This window comes from Salmo salar, chromosome 01 (genome assembly GCF_965601325.2).
Source record: "Salmo salar chromosome 01, fSalSal1, whole genome shotgun sequence".
In the NCBI taxonomy this organism is placed as follows: Eukaryota; Metazoa; Chordata; class Actinopteri; order Salmoniformes; family Salmonidae; genus Salmo; species Salmo salar.
Window position 1 is genome coordinate 45,254,365 of NC_138291.1, and position 20,104 is coordinate 45,274,468.

Consider the following 20,104-nt stretch of genomic DNA (forward strand, 5'->3'; position numbering starts at 1 on the left):
ACCACATGCCAAAATTTATTTTTCAAATGTATCAATTTGTGGTAATATTTGTCTGTGCTGTTTCTTTCATTGGTGAATACACTTAATTCTCTTTGAATAATTTCAAGGGAGATAAATGCACTATGCTCTTGTAAAATATTTTCAGTGATAATTTTTTTAGCTGATTTATGTTTTCCAAAAAGAATAAAGACAATTACATCACTCAATGAAATCACAATGATAAACTTCTATTTTAAATTTCCAAAGCAATGATCAGCAATTTAGATAAGTCAGGTGTACCTTGCAGCAATACAGTGCAATGATCTCTTGGTGGTAGATATTTACCCTACTGTACATTTCAAATACTTCATTATTCTATTATCAGCTCCCCTGGCTGGATTTAAATAGCTCAACATGCTCACTTCTCTTGGATACAGGCAAGCCGATTGGCTCCAACAGAGGATGGGCACATCCAATAAAAAAATTGTCACAAGGTGCACTTCTACCAATAAATACTCAAGGACAAGGGAGTTTCATAATTCCTTTGTCACCAGCAGGAGAAGAGAGGCTGTGATAGCCTGGACTGAACTGCATGGTGACTGTGATTGTGGATGGAGATTGTGGATGCAATATCCTGGTGCGCCCTTGAAATCAAATAATTTTTGGGGTGGAGGCAGGTAGCCTAGTGGTTAGACCATTGGGCCAATAACCGAAAGGTTGCTGGATCAAATCCCTGAGCTGACAAGGTAAAAATCTGTAAAAACCCACTGTTCCCCAGTAGGCGGTTGTTGTAAATAAGAATTTGTTCTTAACTGACTTGCTTGGTTAATAAAAAAACATGGCCTTGTTGTTGAATTAAGTGTGTGTCCACACACCACCATACTATTCCGATCCCAAAAAGGCAGTACTCAGTTTTTTTTTTTAACCATCTGGTAGCTATCAATCCCCCATTTTAAGATGGCATGTTTCCCTAGCAACCTATTGTCTGAGGACATATAGGAAATCGAATAATGTTCTTAGAAGAAGGCTCCCTTTGTCTTCAAACATTTTGCTATATAAATTCTATCCATTTTTGCTAGGTTACACTTGCAGTAGCAGTGGAGTATTTAAAAAAAATACATGTTGAGATTGATATAAATATTCAATACAATAAAAGAACAAGACACATTTTCAAGACGATTATAGTGCTTCACAAAGCTTTTATTTACATGCACCATTTCTTAGACCTACATTACATCATCCAAAGTGGAAATACATAAGGAAATGCCAACAAACATCAAGTAGAGTGACGAAATTTAGGACCAGCAAGGTTAATAAGATCATAGGTAGGCAGTGAGTAATCTACAGTACGAGAAATAATACTGCAATATTACTTTAATGATGATACTAAACAAAAATTATTTCAGCATAAAACCAGCCAGTCAAATGGTTAATATCTAATCATCGTGAAACCAATCCAAGTACTGTATTCAAAATATGTTGTATGAGGAGTCTAAATCCATCTACATTTATTACATAGAACTTCTATGTTGGTAGCGTTAAGAGTTACATAGATGTCAAGAAAATAAGGAGTCATTAAAACTCCTAACATTTTCAACACAATAGCATAGGACACCCGTAAAGCTTGTACAATGTATGTTGACTCGAAATTTTGGTAATAATCTCTTCACTTAATCCTATTCCATGTGAGAAATCGGCTCAAAATATTTACATTATATTATTTTTGGGGCAATAATTTAAACAGAATGTTAAGAGTTTATTGCTTCCGATTCTGTATGGAATCTTTTCAATAATCTGATATTTCAGGCTTTGCCTAAATGTCAATATTTAGCATGAGTAAATGATTATCCAATGTAAAAAAATATATATTTTTGTAAGCTGTAATTCTTTCGGTGTTCAAAATAAGTAAAAATACAAAGTAGATCCATTCTCAGTGGATGAGATTGTAAACTTAACCCTTATGTTGACCCTTTTTTGTTCTTACAAAGTATATTGGAAAACCATGAGTTAAATCCATTGTTAAATTATTGTGACAGTTTTGCCTTTAGAATTGTACTTTATCCCTTATTTCTACTAAAGCGCGTGCTGCACAAAGTACATTTTCAATGTTTTCTTTTATTGGATTTCTTGAATGTGGAAAAGATTTGGCAATATTCAAGAAGATATTGTACTGTTATTGTTCCCTATTTAAAAGCCATCTAAATGGTATGCTACCATGCAACTGCCAGTCCTTTTTACAACGCTTTTCCTTAAAGGTTCTGCATGGTCAATCCAACATCTGCAATGGCCGTACAGCATTTACAGCGATGTGGCCTCCGCAGAAGTCAGAGCTTTCAAACTTCTTGCGCTTCGCAGAGCTGTTGGAAGTTGTCAAGAAAGTTAATGTATTTATAAAGCACCTTCCGCCCCCACGTACCATCAACCAATCATGTCAATGCAGAGCTATACGGAGCCCTCCGTACTATTACAAAATTTGGGAGGCGCACAGCAATGCGGTGCGGAGCTCGATTTGGCCTCTGCAAGCCTCCAGAGGCTCTGCAATTGCATCAAAACCTCCGTACGGAGCATCTGGGTCGCATTTCCAGAGCAATCATGAATTGCTATAAGGACTAACAATCAAGCAACACCTGGGCCTATATTCATAAAGCTTCTTAGAGTCGGAGTGCTGATCTAAAAGGTTAAACTGATCCTGTATCAGTACTCATACTCAGAAATGCTTTATTGAATACAGGCCATGTTATAGTGCAGAGTCTGACATTGCAACTTTACAAGCAGAGAATTCTCTCAGGAGTATTGAATATCAAAATCACTGAAGAAAATTTACCAAACATCACATACATACAGTACAATTAACACCATGTGGATAACCTTGCATTTGATGACGTTAAACATTTATAAACTAAATGTTTTATGATACAGGTGCATGGAATGGTTCTTTGATGCAAGGCGTTTCAAAAATACACAATTGCTTTTTTTCCTTAGTCCTCTTTTCTGCTGAGAACATACCGGTAAAAGCATAAAAAGCTGAATCAATTATATACAAAATAATGGTAACATTCTCTGGAGCTTGTTAGATGTAAACAGGCAGTCAACCACACTGGACTGATGGCTGGTTTGGCAAAAATATTGTGTTGGTTAAGGTATGGTTAACAAATATGACAATGGAAGCAGGGTAAAAATTAAAAAAAAAAAAACATTCAATTTTTATATCAGTGTTTACAAATCACCACATAAGGATAAATCCCTGAGACTTAAAATAAGTGTCTATTTCACATTTTAACTTCACATTTACTAAAATCCCACTGATAATACGGATGGTTACTGTCTCAACTCCCAACACAGAGACTAAACAGAGCCTCAGTCCCGGGCCTGTATTCACAAATCCTCAATGCAGTCAGCGTCCATCAGCTCATTACGTATGATAGTGTCCATGTCACAGTCCAGGCTGCTGTTGAACACGTCCAAATCCAGATCGTCAGGGACGGGAAAGCGGTCCGGAGCGATCAACTGAAATGGGTTTTCAGAGGTGCTGTTGTTGGTACCAGAGCCACCAAGCTGCATAGAAGAGTTTCTACTGGGAGACGGTAGGTGCTGGAGAAGCTGCTTGGCCTGCTGGTCCAAGTCATTGCTTGAGCACAACACTTCATTGTTAGGTGTAGACAAGCCAGCCTGAGCCCGCCAACCAGGCATTAAGGAAGTCTGGGAATTCAGACCCGCAGCACCGTCCCAGTTTGATGACATCATAGGGTCCTTGCGGAACAGCATGGCATTCCGCCGGGAATTCTGGGACAAAGTGACAGAGGCGCTGGCTTGTGACATCAGTGGGTCAGAGTGCGTGAGCATGATGTCGCTGACATGGCTGCCATGTGTCTCCAGGCTCAGCAGGTCCTGCAGGGTGTGGTGGTGGTTGAAACGAGAGGACAGGCAGGAGAAGGAAGCTTGGTGGTTCTCCTGGATGGTCTGCATGGGGGACTGGCGTAGGGAGGTCACCGAGGAGGACGGGGGGCTGAGCTGGAAGATGGAGATGGGAGGCCCGTAGCTGCTGGAGGATGGGATGCCCAGACTACTACTACCTCCTGAACAGCTGAAGGTTAACACTGAGCTCCCCATCTGATTGGGTCCTCCACTCTCCACCTCCTGCCCCAGGGGCTGCTGGGACGCCGTCAAGCTGATGTTGTCCAGAAGGTCGCCCATCAGGTCGTCAGGGAGCCCGTCGTTGAGGTTCATAGTGAGGGCCAGGTCGGCCAGACCTAGGGGGCCGGTGGAGGGGGACAAACTGCTGGGACTGGAGTAGAGCATGGGAGAGAGGGGAGAGATGGAGTCGTCATCCAGCACCTCGTCCAGCTCTGGGTTGGCCAGGATGGGGGAAAGACGCCCGCTGATTGTGCTGGCATTGGAGTTGGTGCGAGACCTGAAGTCCGTCCAGGCATCCAGTTCGTCACTGCTGCGAGACGTGGGACTTCCTGTCCACTTGGACAAGCTAGAGGATAAGGATAAACTCTCGGAGCTGCCATCTTGGACGGCCTGTAGGCCTAGAGATGCTTTCTTCTTGGCGGCACGGCCTCGAGCACCTTTGATTAGCTTGTTGCTGTTGTCCATGGATACGGCCCGTCGTCGTGGAGCTTTGCCGCCTTTCCCGCCCTCAGGGTTGACCATCCACCAGGAACTCTTCCCCGTTCCTTCATTCTGCACCCGCATGAAACGACTGTGGAGAGACAGGTTGTGTCGGATGGAGTTCTGGAGATAGAGGAAAGGGTTAGTTGTGTGACACTTTAACAGGAGGTTAATACAATATTGAATTTTGCAGTATTGATTTCATTCCTGATGCAAATTTGTGGATTGTCTTTGATGTTAAAGATTCTTGGTGGTAAAATTGCTCCAAAAAGCAGTTTTTATAAGTAGACTTGTGAAAAATGTGTTAACCTTTGTAAAAAAAGAAGAAAAAAAAGGCCTGTGCTCAATCATACATACACACTGGACATAAAGCTGAGAGGCAAAGTAAAGGGAGAAAACAATAATATATATACACACACACACACACACACACACACACACACACACTGGTTATTACACTGCAGTTATGCAATGTGTGGGTCTTATTCTGGGAGATACAGTATTCCAATGCAGCTGTGACCTATTTTCTGTCTGCTGCTGTAAAAGGTCTAACAGATTTCCCTGGAGATATTCTCAACCATGTAGCTTCTAAATTAAAGGGCTGGAGTCTGTCTGTGCATTCAGGTTACACTAACAGGGAGTCCTGCCACAGAGCGAAGCAAAGGAGAGCAGGGGAGAGGAGGAACTGCAGTAAGTCATCTCTGGGTCTGCAGCACCAGGGCTTGGAGAGGGGTAGGTTGAGAGATGTATGGATAAGTGTGAGTGGTCAAGGGTAGTCCTAAACGCCTCTACCATTTTGCCTAGCAAAATCTGATATGCACACGTCTGCCTACTATGCAAAGCTGGACATTTCTGTGATGTGAGACAAATCACTGACCAAACCGGCCTATTCTTTCCTATGGGTCAGTGGGCTGTTCTGTCTATATTTGAATATGGGTCAATGGTTTGGTCTGTTGACATCAAACTTCCCGAAAACCCCTCGGTCACTGACTCGCTCCAAGCCAATTACAGGATTAAACTAAGCAGTGACACACTTTTATCATCCAGTCAGGAGTGAAACATGCTTCTCTTTTCCTGAACTGTTAATGCACGACTCATCAGCCATTCTTTTACTTATTGACTAGCCTGGCAAGGTTGATAAGACTTTGCAACATGCCAACCACTGTGGGTATGACCATGGTTAGCTGTAAGGCTGGGAATTGGCAGGGACCTCATGATATGATACCTACACTACCGGTCAAAAGTTTTAGAACACCTACTCATTCAAGGGTTTTTCTTTATTTTGACTATTTTCTACATTTTATAGTGAAGACATCAAAACTATGAAATAACACACATGGAGTCATGTAGTAACCAAAAAAAGTGTTAAATATAAAATATATTTTGATTTGTTTAAGATTCTTCAAATAGCCATCCTTTGCCCTGATGACAGCTTTGCACACTCTTGGCATTCTCTCAACCATCTTCATGAGGTAGTCCCCTGGAATGCATTTAAATTAGCAGGTGTGCCTCGTTAAAAGTTCATTTGTGGAGTTTCTTTCCATCTTAATGCGTTTGAGCCAATCTCTTCTCCTTATTGGTGTCCTTTAGTAGTGGTTTCTTTGCAGCCATACGACCATGAAGGCCTGATTCACAGTCTCCTCTGAACAGTTGATGTTGAGAAGTGTCTGTTACTTGAACTCTGAAGCATTTATTTGGGCTGCAATTTCTGAGGCTGGTAATTCTAATTAACTTATCCTCTGCAGCAGAGGTAACTCTGGGTCTTCCATTCATGTGGCGGTCTTCATGATGGTTTTTGAGACTGCACTTGAAACTTTCAAAGTTCTTGAAATGTTCCGTATTGACTGACCTTCATGTCTTAAAGTAATGGACTGTTGTTTCTCTTTGCTTATTTGAGCTGTTCTAGCCATAATATGAACTTGGTCTTTTACCAAATAGGGCTATCTTCTGTATACCCCCTTAACTTGTCACAACACAACTGATTGGCTCAAACGCATTGAGGAAAGAAATTCCACAAAATAACTTTTAACAAGGCACACCTGCTAATTTAAATGCATTCCAGGTGACTACCTCATGAAGCTGGTTGAGAATGCCAAGAGCGTGCAAAGCTGTCATCAAGGCAAAGGGTGGATATTTGAAGAATCTGAAATATAAAATATTTTCTTATTTGTTTAACACTTTTTTGGTTACTACATGATTCCATATGTGTTATTTCATAGTTTTGATGTCTTCACTGTTATTCTACAATGTACAAAATAGAAACACTAAAGAAAAACCCTTGAATGAGTAGGTGTTCTAAAACATTTCACCGGTAGTGTAGGTGCTGACACGATATGTATTGCGATTCTATATGTACTGCGATTCAATACTGCCATTTTATATACAATTGAAGTCGGAAGTTTACATACACTTAGGTTGGAGTCATTAAAACTCATTTTTCAACCACTCCATACATTTCTTGTTAACAAACTATAGCTTTGTGCATGATACTTAATTTTCCCAACAATTGTTTACAGACAGATTATTTCACTTATAATTCACTGTATCCCAATTCCAGTGGGTCAGAAGTTTACATACACTAAGTTGACTGTGCCTTTAAACAGCTTGGAAAATTCCAGAAAATGAAGTTATGGCTTTAGAAGATTCTGATAGGCTAATTGACATCATTTGAGTCAATTGGAGGTGTACCTGTGGATGTATTTCGAGGCCTACCTTCAAACTCAGTGCCTCTTTGCTTGACATCATGGGGAAATCAAAAGAAAATCAGCCAAGACCTCAGAAAAGAAATTGTAGACCTACACAAGTCTGGTTCATCCTTGGGAGCAATTTTCAAACGCCTGAAGGTACCACGTTCATCTGTACAAACAATAGTACGCAAGTATAAACACCATAGGACCACGCAGCTGTCATACCGCTCAGGAAGGAGACGCGTTCTGTCTCCTAGAGATGAACGTACATTGGTGCGAAAAGTGCAAATCAATCCCAGAACAATAGCAAAGGACCTTGTGAAGATGCTGGAGGAAACAGGTACAAAAGTATCTATATCCACAGTAAAACGAGTCCTATAATCGACATGACCTGAAAGGCCGCTCAGCAAGAAAGAAGCCACTGCTCCAAAACCCCCATTAAAAAAAAAACAGACTACAGTTTGCAACTGTACATGGGGACAAAGATCGAACTTTTTGGAGAAATATTCTCTGGTCTGATGAAACAAAAATAGAACTGTTTGGCCATAATGACCATTGTTATGTTTGGAGGAAAAAGGGGGAGGCTTGCAAGTCGAAGAACATCATCCCAACCGTGAAGCACGGCGGTGGCAGCATCATGTTGTGGGGGTGCTTTGCTGCAGGAGGGAGTGGTGCACTTCACAAAATAGATGGCATCATGAGGATGGAAAATGATGTGGATATATTGAAGCAACATCAGTCATGAAGCTAAAGCTTGGTCGCAAATGGGTCTTCCAAATGGACAATGACCCCAAGCATACTTCCAAAGTTGTGGCAAAATGGCTTAAGGACAACAAAGTCAAGGTATTGGAGTGGCCATCACAAAGCCCTGACCTCAATCCCATAGACAATTTGTGGGCAGAACTGGAGAAGCGTGTGCGAGCAAGGAGGCCTACAAACTTGACTCAGTTACACCATCTCTGTCAGGAGGAATGGGCCAAAACTCACCCAACTTATTGTGGGAAGCTTGTGGAAGGCTACCCGAAACATTTGACCCAAGTTAAACAATTTAAAAGCAATGCTACCAAATACTAATTGAGTGTATGTAAACTTCTGACTCACTGGGAATGTGATGAAAGAAATAAAAGCCAAAATAAAATCCCTACTATTTATAGTGACATTTCAAATTCTTAAAATAAAAGTGGTGATCCTAACTGACCTAAAACAGGGAATTTTTACTAGGATTAAATGTCAGGAATTGTGAAAAACAGAGTTTAAATGTATTCGGCTATGGTGTATGTAAACTTCCGACTTCAACTGTACAATACTGCCAAACATATTGCTCACCATGTCTGCTGCAGAGGGACAATAGAGAGCCATGAGAAAACGAGTTGTGATCAGACATAGAAATAAATAAAAAAGTGCTGGAAACATGCTGGCTCACCATTTTAAAAAGGAGATAGAGAACGAGAAATTCCGAGAAATTCCAGAGTTTTGGCACAGGAACAGCTGACTAGCGCTAGCTAGAGTTAACTACTTATTATTATCATCCTCAATTATTTTTGATACTTGAGTCAAGATATCGCAATACTCTGCTGTATCGATTTAGCTGATTAGGTTACACAAACCTACCTCATTCAGATCTAAATCTATACATTGTTGTATTATTTGTATTTTCCCATGTATAATTGCAAGTAGAATGTGATCTCTATATTTTTATAAAAATATCTATATTTTTTACCTTTATTTAACTAGGCAATTTACAATGACAGCCTACCCTGGCCCAAACCCGGACGACATTGGGCTAATTGTGCGTCGCCCTATGGGACTCCCAATCACGGCCAGTTGTGATAGAGCCTGGAATCGAACCAGGGTCTGTAGTGACGCCCCTAGCACTGAGATGCAGTGGGAGCCCAATATGCAGTGCTTTCTGTAAAAAGACAGAACTAAAAGCACCCACTGTAGCGCTCCCTTCCCCCACTCTGTCATACAACAGCAGCAGCCGGTAGCAGCCTTTGACCAAAGCCTCCTTGTGAACAGACCGACAAACCAACAGACAGACAAACCGACACAGACACCAGAATTCTGCCAGTCTACACAAAGCAACGCCAGATCCAGAGTAAACCAGCAGCATGCCTCTTCCCCCACTATTTCTCGCCCCGCTCACATCATCCCTGTCTCTCCCTCAGACACCCTCTATTTCTCCCTCGCTATCAATCTCTCTCGGTCCCATCTCTCACTCCCTCGTACTGCTAGACATTGATCTACATAGTTTCCAGTCAGCTGATTCTGATTCTTGTGCTCAGGCCACCAGCCCCCAAAAAAATTAATAAAAAAAAATGGAGGTATGGAGCCCAGCAGCCAATGGCAAGACACCCATTGATTAAAAACGAACCATAGTAAGTAGACCCATAACACTGTACCAGGACAATAGCTACAGCAAAGGGTGCATTGTCTAGCAACCTGACATAATGCATCAATTCCGTAAAAAAATAAGGACTTACAAACAAAATGTTTCAGGACAAATGTGCACTAAATAGGTAAGTTATGTATGGAACAAGTTGGGTTGACCTCAAGGCTAAATACAAGATATTAAAGCTATATTCAAGGCTGAACAGAAGCACTAATGTATGACATAAAACATAGCGTTATTATCAAAGTGGGAGCTGAATTACCTACTGTATAGATTGACAACGTCAACGATTAGCCCCAAACCACTCTTCATAAAAGGACATAATGCACCGACCTTGCCCCAGCTCAGCCGATCCAGATAGACAGCCTAAATCTTAAATTCCTTAATGCCACACTGTCTAATAGCTGAGATAAACTGCTGACCATAGTGCTATAGGCTAAATCCATTCCTAATATGCAGACTAAACCTCTTCCTATGTGTACAGAGTATCAGTACACTACTGTACCAGATATATAGTGTCAATAGAAGAATAGCACTAACCTATAGAAACTAAGACCTAAATGGTGATCTCTAAAGCTGTCAGCATGCTTCAGTTCGGCTGGAGGCAAGCCGAATCGTCATTTGAAAAACAAAACAAAAAAACGGCAATAGTACTTGTTTGTCCATTTTGAGACGCCGTAGCCAGTATACACTTCCTCAAAATAATTAGAATGAATCCAACTCAATAAATCTGTCATTTTGACATTTTTGCCAAGATCTTAGCCACACAATTTTACATAAGATGTTTGGTGCAGTATTTCTCAATTTAAAAAAATCTCTCGTTGAATCACAAAGACTTCATTGAAGAATCCCTACTGTTGACCAATCACCGACGAAGGGTCGTAGAATTGGGCAAACGACTTCGGCTCGCCTCAAGAAAAAAATGCTGTGTGCCTGAACAGTCGAAAAAAGAAAAAAAAAACTTACCGAAGTCCAAAACTAACTAAAATGTCACAAAATGACATCATAACACATACAAACTCTTCCGAACTGTTTCGGCTGGGAAGAACGCGGACGCCATAACAGTGTTAGCCACCCACAAGTAATCATGAGTGGCTGGTTGCGTGACTATTTCCATGACTAGTTAGGTTCCCATCCAATTGGCGACAGACTTTCATGTGAATATTCAAAAATCTGCATAAAGAAAATATGCGTATTTTCCCCACCAGTGGTGGGTTTCCACCAAATTGACTTGTGGATTAAAAAAAAAATCAGTGCATGACGACATAGTACATTGTGTGCACTTTCTCGCTTAAGTTTTCAGGTACCAAATAAAAATGTAAAGATCAATGTGTTTCCATCACATTTTAAACTCTACCGACAGTTGTCAAAAACTGTTGCGTTAAATAGAAAATGTGCCTTCTCTGGTATTGGCACACCTGCGCCCTAACAGCTCACAGATTCAGCGCGGGTAGGATGTGCGGGTAGGCTAATGATTCAACCATATACGCACCAGCAATCACAGCTAATGAAGTCACTGAAACCCTTAACAAAGAGTTGCAGTCTGTTTTGGAATGGGTGGCCAGTAATAAACTGGTCCTGAACATCTCTAAAACTAAGAGCCATGTATTTGGTACAAATCATTCCTTAAGTTCTAGACCTCAGCTGAATCTGGTAATGCATCGTGTGGCTGTCGAACAAGTTGAGGAGACTAAATTACATGGCGTTACCTTAGATTGTAAAAACTGTCATGGTCAAAACATATAGATTCAATGGTTGTAAAGATGGGGAGAGGTCTGGCCATAATAAAGAGATGCTCTGCTTTTTTGACAGTACACTCCAAAAATCAAGTGCAGGCTCTAGTTTTGTCTAATCTTGATTATTGTCCAGTCGTGTGGTTCAGTGCTGCAAGGAAAGATCTAGTTAAGCTGCAGCTGGCCCAGAACAGAGCGGCACGTTTTGCTCTTCATTGTAATCAGAGGGCTGATATAAATACTATGCATGCCAGTCTCTCTTGGCTAAGAGTTGAGACTGACTGCATCAGTTCTTTTTTTAAGAAACATTCATGTGATGAAAATCCCAAATTGTTTGCATAGTCAACTTACACACAGCTTGGACAAACACACACACTTATCCCACCAGACATCCCACCAGGGGTCTTTTCACAATCCACAAATCCTGAACAAATTCAAGTAAGCGTAGTATTATATAGAGCCCTTATTGCATGGAACTTCCTTCCATCTCATATTGCTCACATAAACAGCAAACCTGGTTAAAAAAAATAAATAGATAAAGCAACATCTCACGGCACAACGCCTTTCCCCTACTTGACCTAGATAGTGTGTGTGCATGCATTGATATCTAGGCTTCATGTGCCTTTTGAAAAAATGTATGTAGTTCTGTCCTTGTCTATTGATGTTTCGTATCATGTCATTCTGTATTATGTATCCTGTTTTGTGTGGACCCCAGGAAGAGTAGCTGCTGCTTTTGCAACAGCTAATGGGGATCCTAATAAAATACAAAATATCTACATGGGGATATTATGGATAGCAATATTTTTGGCAAACAACGATCATCAGGGACGGTTCCGAATACCATACTTAAAACGGCATACTATTTACTCATCGGCGCATACTATTTAGCATGTACCGTTTAGTAAAAAGTATGCAGTATGCCACAACGCAGTAGCGGCTCCTGATTGGCTTAGGTGGGGAGGGGCCGAGTGTGGTTGAATTTTTCCATTAACCAGCCTAAACTCCGAATAGAATCGGTTAGTTATAGGCCTACTCAGTCTGCCTATAACATTTGACCTACACCGTAGTAGACCATATAGCCCATCTATCCCATTTAAAAAGGGATGAAGTCAAACAGATCATTTAGTTCCATTTCGACATATTTAGTGAAACCAAAGTGCTGTAACATATAAATGAAATCAAATAGCCTAGTACACACACCAAAACTTTTCTAAATGTTCAAATCAAAAGGCTAGTTCACAGAAATTCAGAACCGCAACATAAAAAAGAAGACGCACAAATTATTGGGAACGAGATGAAAATGACTGCTAAGGCTTGATCCATAAACGAAATAGGTAGACTAGCCAACAAAACTAAAACAATCCACATGTTCAACTCAAAAGGCCTGATTAACATGACACTAATAAAGCAGCCATTTCCCGAGTCCCCGGTGCCGACAAATTCAGAAATCAAAAGATGGTTTAGTATTTAGTTTTAAGGCTCTGACGAAGGCCAAGGGAACAAATAACACATTAGTGAGAAACTAGTAATCCACTTTGGAATTTGTATTTTATTTTTTTTAAGAATGTTTCCAAAGATGCAATACTTGTGATCATTTTAAGGAGAACAAAAACTACTTAGCCTACATTTGAAAACCACCAAAGAAGCTTTGGGCATATTCCCAATTAAGTAGCCTATTTTTGTTGTTTGCTACTTGAAGAAAACTTGCAGCCCACCTCTTCCAATGCTCCGTGGAAAAGTGTGCATCGAATTCTACTAGATGACGACCCAAAATGAGTATAACATCCTGGGATTTAAACCATACTTGATTTTCGAAATGTCAGATGCTATTAAAAAATTATATATTTGCATACTGAGAATGCGTCATTGCGTTGTTTCCCACTATTAGATGATTTTGGTAGCGCATCCCCATATCTAAATGACCAGCTGTTGTTAAAGCCGAAACTAGTATGACGTCCGGGCATTAAAAGTATACTTGATTCTCAACATGTCATATACTATTAAGCTTTATTTTTTTCAAATACTCAAACAGCCTACTATTGAGGACGCAAGTATGGGTATTCGGACATGGCCCACGTCACCAGAATATGACCCTCGTTATTGATTTATTGTTATAACTATGCTCATTATCATAGTAATGATCCTAGTGGCGTTGCAGTCTAAGGCACTGCATCTCAGTGCTAGAGGCATCACTACAGACCCTGGTTCGATTCCAGGCTGTATCATTACCGGTCGTGACTGGGAGTCCCATAGGGCGCCGCACAATTGGCCCAGCGTCTTCCGGGTTAGGGTTTGGCCCGTCATTGTAAATAAGAATTTGACTGACTTGCCTAGTTAAATAAATGTTAAATAAAAATAAAACACAAAAATTTTAATTGTTCCATTTCTGTAGACCCACAAACCTCTATCCAAAAGTTGCACAGGATTACAAACCTAGACTATTTCTATTTCCAGATCTCTTTTTTCCATTTAAATCCAGCAAAGCTGAAGCTTTCATTAGACTCGATTCCATGACGGATGGATTGGTTTTCCAGGCCAAACTAATCCCCAGAATCAAACGGAGGCAAGAGACAACAGACCAGAGAGAGCCCTTTGCGGACCAAAATTATAAACTTAAAGGGATATTTCAGGATTTTGGCAATGAAGACCTTGATCTACCTCCCAAGACTCAGATGAACTAATGGATACCATTTTTATGTTTCTGCATCCAGTATGAAGGAAGTTAGCGGTAGTTTTGCGAGCCAATGCTAACTAGCTTAGCGCAGAGACTGGAAGTCTTCGGGTAGAGCTAGCATGCCACCAGTCTTTGTGCTAAGCGAGCGCTAGTTAGCATTGGCTCGCGAAACTACCTCTAACTTCCTTCACGTTTGCTTCATAGCCAAAATCCTGAACTATCCCTTTAACCACCAGGTTAGAAGGGCACTAGAAGAGAGGCCTCTGATGAGAGGGACTATCTGAACTAATGAATACTCCCCAGGAAAAACAATACTAATAAAATGGGAAAAGGTGGATGAAGAAGTATCTCCACTCGGGAGAAATTAAAGGAAAATAACTACCTTCATTGGCTGTTGAGGCCAGGTAGTGGGGTCTTTTGTTTTCGTCCTCAGCTGTATGCATCCATTTTAAATAATCAATGGCTATCATTCACCATCTACCATCACAAATGAATAGCCCATCATTGGTTGCATCCCAAATGGCAGCCTATTCCGTACATACTGTAGTGCATTGCATTTGACCAGACCCTACGGGACCCTAGTAAAAACGAATGCACTATAAAAGGAAACAGGATGCCATTTGGGAAACAAATGTTTTTAACTGCACCTTTGTTCTGATCGTGTTACTGAAAACTGCTCTAATAAATAAACTCAGATCAAAAGGACACCAACCTAAACTTCCACTAACATAACAATTGGTCACCCTAAATGTGTTTTAATTTAATTAAATGTTTAATTTTCAACTGCTGACAAATATTCCTTTACAAGAAAAGTGTTTGTTGTAATTTGTTGCATTGAGCCCGAGATCCCCTGCAGGCCAAAGGGCCTCTTCTACATGCAAATACTCTGATAAGACGGTGGCAGTCAGAGGAACTCTCCACTCAGTGTTACAGTACGAGTAGCGTAAAGTGAAACTGAACAATTCTGTTTGGACCCAGGCTGACAGTATATAGCCTAAGTCTCCTAAACCAGAGCCATAGTGTAGGCCTATATGGTTCTGTCCTAAACTCGAGACAGCATCTGATTGTCCAGCTTTCTCTGAATGGTCTTCATCAAGAGGGCTGAATGACAATGTAGGTATGCATCTACTTCTATTATAGCACTGTCATAGGCCTGGTGACAAGAGTGGTGTTGGCTGCACTCAGGAGGAGCCTCATGCAACAGTGATATCTGCATGGGGCGTCCCTCGTTTCTATCAGGCAGCCACACACTTTCCAATCCCAGCTGGCTATCATTTTTTTGTATGCATTGTAATTCCAGAAAATGTCCATAGTATATCTGACGCTGATAGTCGAATGATAATGATTTACAGTATTACTTACCCGCAATTGTTCGCTCAATTTCAGTTTATGTGAGAAACCCTACACTTTGCAGTGCTTGTTATCATTGTACCATCTAAATCACCGTGAAATATCTTTTCAATAACAAAAAAAATATCATTTTTATAGTTGTTTGAAGCCGGTGGACAAAAATGTGTTGGTTTCAGTTTTAGTCCACCAGTTTCAAACTGTAAAAACGATATTTGTTACTGAAAACATATTTCACAGCGATTTAGATGGTACAATGATAACAAGTAGAGGTCGACCGATTATGATTTTTCACCGCCGATACCGATTATTGGAGGACCCAAAAAGCCGATACCGATTAATTGGCCGATTTATATATACAAAACATGTAATAATGACAATTACAACAATACTGAATGAACACTTAATTTAACTTAATATAATACATCAATAAAATCAATTTAGCCTCAAATAAATAATGAAACATGTTCAATTTGGTTTAAATAATGCAAAAACAAAGTGTTGGAGAAGAAAGTAAAAGTGCAATATGTGCCATGTAAAAATGCTAACGTTTAAGTTCCTTACTCAGAACATGAGAACATATGAAAGCTGGTGGTTCCTTTTAACATGAGTCTTCAATATTCCCAGGTAAGATGTTTTAGGTTGTAGTTATTATAGGAATTATAGGACTATTTCTCTCTGTACGATTTGTATTTCATATACCTTTGACTATTGGATGTTCTTATAGGCACTTTAGTATTGCCAGTGTAACAGTATAGCTTCCGTCCCTCTCCTCACTCCTACCTGGGCTCAAACCAGGAACACATTGACAACAGCCACCCTCGAAGCAGCGTTACCCATATAGAGGAAGGGAAACAACTACTCCAAGTCTCAGAGCGAGTGACGTTTGAAACGCTATTAGCGCGCACCCGGCTAACTAGCTAGCCATTTCACATCGGTTACACCAGCCTAATCTTGGGAGTTGACAGGCTTGAAGTCATAAACAGCGCAATGCATTGCGAAGGGCTATTTGAATGAATGCTTACGAGCCTGCTGCTGCCTACCATTGCTCAGTCAGACTGCTCTATCAAATCATAAACTTAATTATAACATAATAACACACAGAAATACGAGCCTTAGGTAATTAATATGGCCGAATCCGGAAACTATCATCTCGAAAACAAAACGTTATTCCTGTTACATTGCACAACCTTCAATGTTATGTCATAATTACGTACAATTCTGGCAAATTAGTTCGCAACGAGCCAGGCGGCCCAAACTGTTGCATATACCCTGACTGCGTGCAATGAACGCAAAATGACACAATTTCACCTGGTTAATATTGCCTGCTAACCTGGATTTCTTTTAGCTAAATATGCAGGTTTAAAAATATATACCTCTGTGTATTGATTTTAAGAAAGGCATTGATGTTTATGGTTAGGTACAGTCGTGCAACGATTGTGCTTTTTTCGCAAACGCGCTTTTGTTAAATCATCCCCCGTTTGGCGAAGTCGGCTGTCTTTGTTAGGAAGAAATAGTCTTCACAGTTTGCAATGAGCCAGGTGGCCCAAACTGCTGCATATACCCTGACTCTGTTTGCAAGAGAAGTGAAACATTTTCCCTTGTTAAAAAAAATACATGTTAGCAGGCAATATTAACTAAATATGCAGGTTTAAAAATATATACTTGTGTATTGATTTTAAGAAAGGCATTGATGTTTATGGTTGGAGCAACGTGTACCTAAGCGATTATATGCAACGCAGGACAAGCTAGATAAACTAGTAATATCATCAACCATGTGTAGTTAACTAGTGATTATGATTGATTGATTGTTTTCTATAAGATAAGTTTAATGCTAGCTAGCAACTTAACTTGGCTTCTTACTGCATTCGCGTAACAGGCAGGATCCTCGTGGAGTGCAATGTAAAGCAGGTGGTTAGAGCATTGGACTAGTTAACTGTAAGGTTGCAAGATTGAATCCCTGAGCTAAAAATCTGTCGTTCTGCCCTTGAACAAGGCAGTTAACCCACCATTCCTAGGCCGTCATTGAAAATAAGAATGTGTTCTTAACTGACTTGCCTAGTTAAAAAGGTCAACAAAAAATAAAAATACAAATAAATAAATATTAAAAAAAAAATAATAATCTAATAAATAAATTTGCCCAAATCGGCGTCCAAAAATACCAATTTCCGATTGTTATGAAAGCTTGAAATCGGACCTAATTAAATCAGCCATTCCGATGAATCGGTCCACCTCTAATAACAAGCACTATTAGTGCTTGTTATCTCAGATAAACTGAAATTGAGCGAACAGTGTAGAATTTTTGCAACAAGGAAATGACAGCGATTTCCACTAGATAACACAGCCACAAAGTCAGAACAGCATTTCTCAGTTTGACAACAGATGCCAATCCAGCGGGAGAACTCAACAGGCGAATATCACAGCCAATCACAACACTGGTGGGTAAGTAACACTATCATTCCACTATTAGCCTCAGATATATTATGGACATTTTCTGAAATTACAATGCAAAAATTATTTCAATTTTTTTAATGTGTAGCACCGAAAAGAACACTCTGAGCTAAGGCCATATAACCTCAGGAATGACAGAAAATTAGCTTTAAAACTGCACATTGTTCGCTCCACCCCATGGCAAAATGTGTAGAATTGCAGCAAACTTGCTTTAAAAAACATTTTCTCTACGTCCCGTGTAGAATTGCAGGAAATATACCCTAAAAATGATAGTTATTTATTTGATCTCCGCTGTCAAGAGGGGGGGGCACTACTCGCAACAAATTTCACGTGGGGCCCCCAAAAGGCTAGGGCCGGCTCTGACTTCATGTGTGGGTATGGATGTGGGTAAGAAGACCCGCGAGCCACTTGCAGCTCCTAATGAGTTGAGCTTTTGTGGCCCCCACCCCTATCCCTGGTCTAGATGGAGGAAGACTTTATACCAAAAATCAAACTGTGGTCCTTGGTATGTGTGTGTTTGAATACCCTGAGTGTGTCCCCTCGCTACAATATGTACAGTATGTAGCCTACCTAAAACACAGATTAACTCCAAGTGAAAGCATTATATATCTTTATCAATTCAGATTCCACCTGCCGATGACAGTGCACACTAAGAACACATGGGCTCACTCACACAGCCTTTGTTACACTGTTATTACTGAAAGCATCATCCCATATCAGTGATGTCACCCTGCTGCTCACCTTCCAGCCTGCAGAGCTGTTGCTGTCTCCTTTGTCCTTGAAGTAAGGGACAGACCTCACCATCCACTCATAGATCTGGGATAATGTCAGCCTCTGGTCCGGGGAGCTCTCTATGGCCTGGGTGATGAGGTCCGCATAGGAGTAGTTCCCCCAGGCATTCCTCCTAGCTGAGGACTTCCTAGGTTGGGAGGCCAGGCCATTGAGAGCTGAGACAGCATGCGTCTGTGTGGACAAGGAGGACCCATCGACGTCATTCCCCTCCTCTTTGGAAGTGGGGTTCTGTACTTCTTCCTTAGTGGTTGTGGTGAAGCATGGGTGTTTAGAAGAGTTCTTTGTGTTCTGATGTATGGCTATGCCACCATTCACATTATTGACCGTATAAGAGCTAGAGCTGCTGGGTGCTGTGACATCATCATCCTCTTCCTCAGGGATGATGTCATCGTTTGATTCAGGCTTCCCTGCATTGGACTCTGGTCGAGGCAGAGGCCAGGTGCAAGACCTTGGTCGTTTCTGGGGCTCGAAGTCTGGATCGATGTCAATATCCTGAGAGAGTGGTTCATTGTGTGATACTTCAGCCATATTCCTCTCCTTGGTTTCTTGCTTGTATTCGGTATATACTGATCAACAAAGTTGCATTCCATTAATAATAGGCGATTATTTGTTTGGTTATCATGCACAATATTAGCTGTCAATTACCAGACTCATTTAAAGCATGCATAATGAGTAAAATGTGTCCACGGTCCACATTCCACACCTCCAGCTGATGATAGAACTCCACGTGCGTCCCGTCGACTGTCTTTTCTCTGATGATCGCAGCAACTTGATCGTGCGATTCAAAAGGCCATTGTTTCATGTGCATTTATTACTGCAGCGTCTGTCTGTAAACAAATTGATTTATTATACATACGACATTATAAGTGATCCAACAGAATTCCATCACCTATCTTGGGAATGGCGTGTAGCGCACCCGCTAGAATAACGTTAGCTAGCTAGTGTATACAATCAACAGCGTTCCGTGTTTGTTTACTATTTCCAATATGCGGGTTACATTAAAAAAAAAAATAGCACGCTAGCGTTAAGAATCCAAACCTTCACATTCCAAATGGAGCTGCCATCTTGACCATTTCCTTTATTAACCGTGTAGCTATGAGGAGCACCGCCGAGAGCTTCCATTCCCTGCCTCCAGTGAGCTACTGGTTACCATCGAGAGATTATTTTCAGCATTTGCAACAAATGAAGAGTTCAGCTACTTACACAATGTTGCATGTCGAATTAATAAAACATTCGCTCTTCCTGTGATTCTGCTCCCTCTCCTCATCCCGAGCAGCGGTGCACACCACAAGCACAACCTCCAAGGCCATCTCCAGCTGGCTACTAGTACTGTAGTCCCAGATGAAAGAAAAGACCTGCCCCCTGGATTGCATTGAAGGAATCGGCGTTAAAGTGACACGCTCACTGTATTGCATCACATTGACAGGTTGGAACA

At 40.9% G+C, this 20,104-nt stretch overlaps 1 protein-coding gene across 6 annotated transcripts; it reads right to left on the reverse strand.

The window, feature by feature from the left end:
- Positions 1–1,146: 1,146 nt before the first annotated feature.
- LOC145878686 (forkhead box protein O3) lies at positions 1,147–20,021 on the reverse strand. Of its 6 annotated transcripts, none has more exons than XM_082974830.1 (4): positions 19,873–20,021; positions 19,373–19,496; positions 18,619–19,235; positions 1,147–4,716 (listed from the first exon to the last, which is right to left on the reverse strand). In XM_082974830.1, exons 3-4 carry the CDS (start codon positions 19,195–19,197, stop codon positions 3,355–3,357), a joined length of 1,941 nt encoding a protein of 646 aa, XP_082830956.1. In that variant the 5' UTR covers positions 19,198–19,235; positions 19,373–19,496; positions 19,873–20,021; the 3' UTR covers positions 1,147–3,354. The 6 variants fall into 6 exon arrangements, with proteins under 6 accessions (XP_082830956.1, XP_082830957.1, XP_082830942.1 ...); XM_082974831.1 differs by having other exon boundaries at positions 19,373–19,492; positions 19,873–20,012; XM_082974816.1 differs by having other exon boundaries at positions 18,619–19,496.
- Positions 20,022–20,104: the final 83 nt, after the last annotated feature.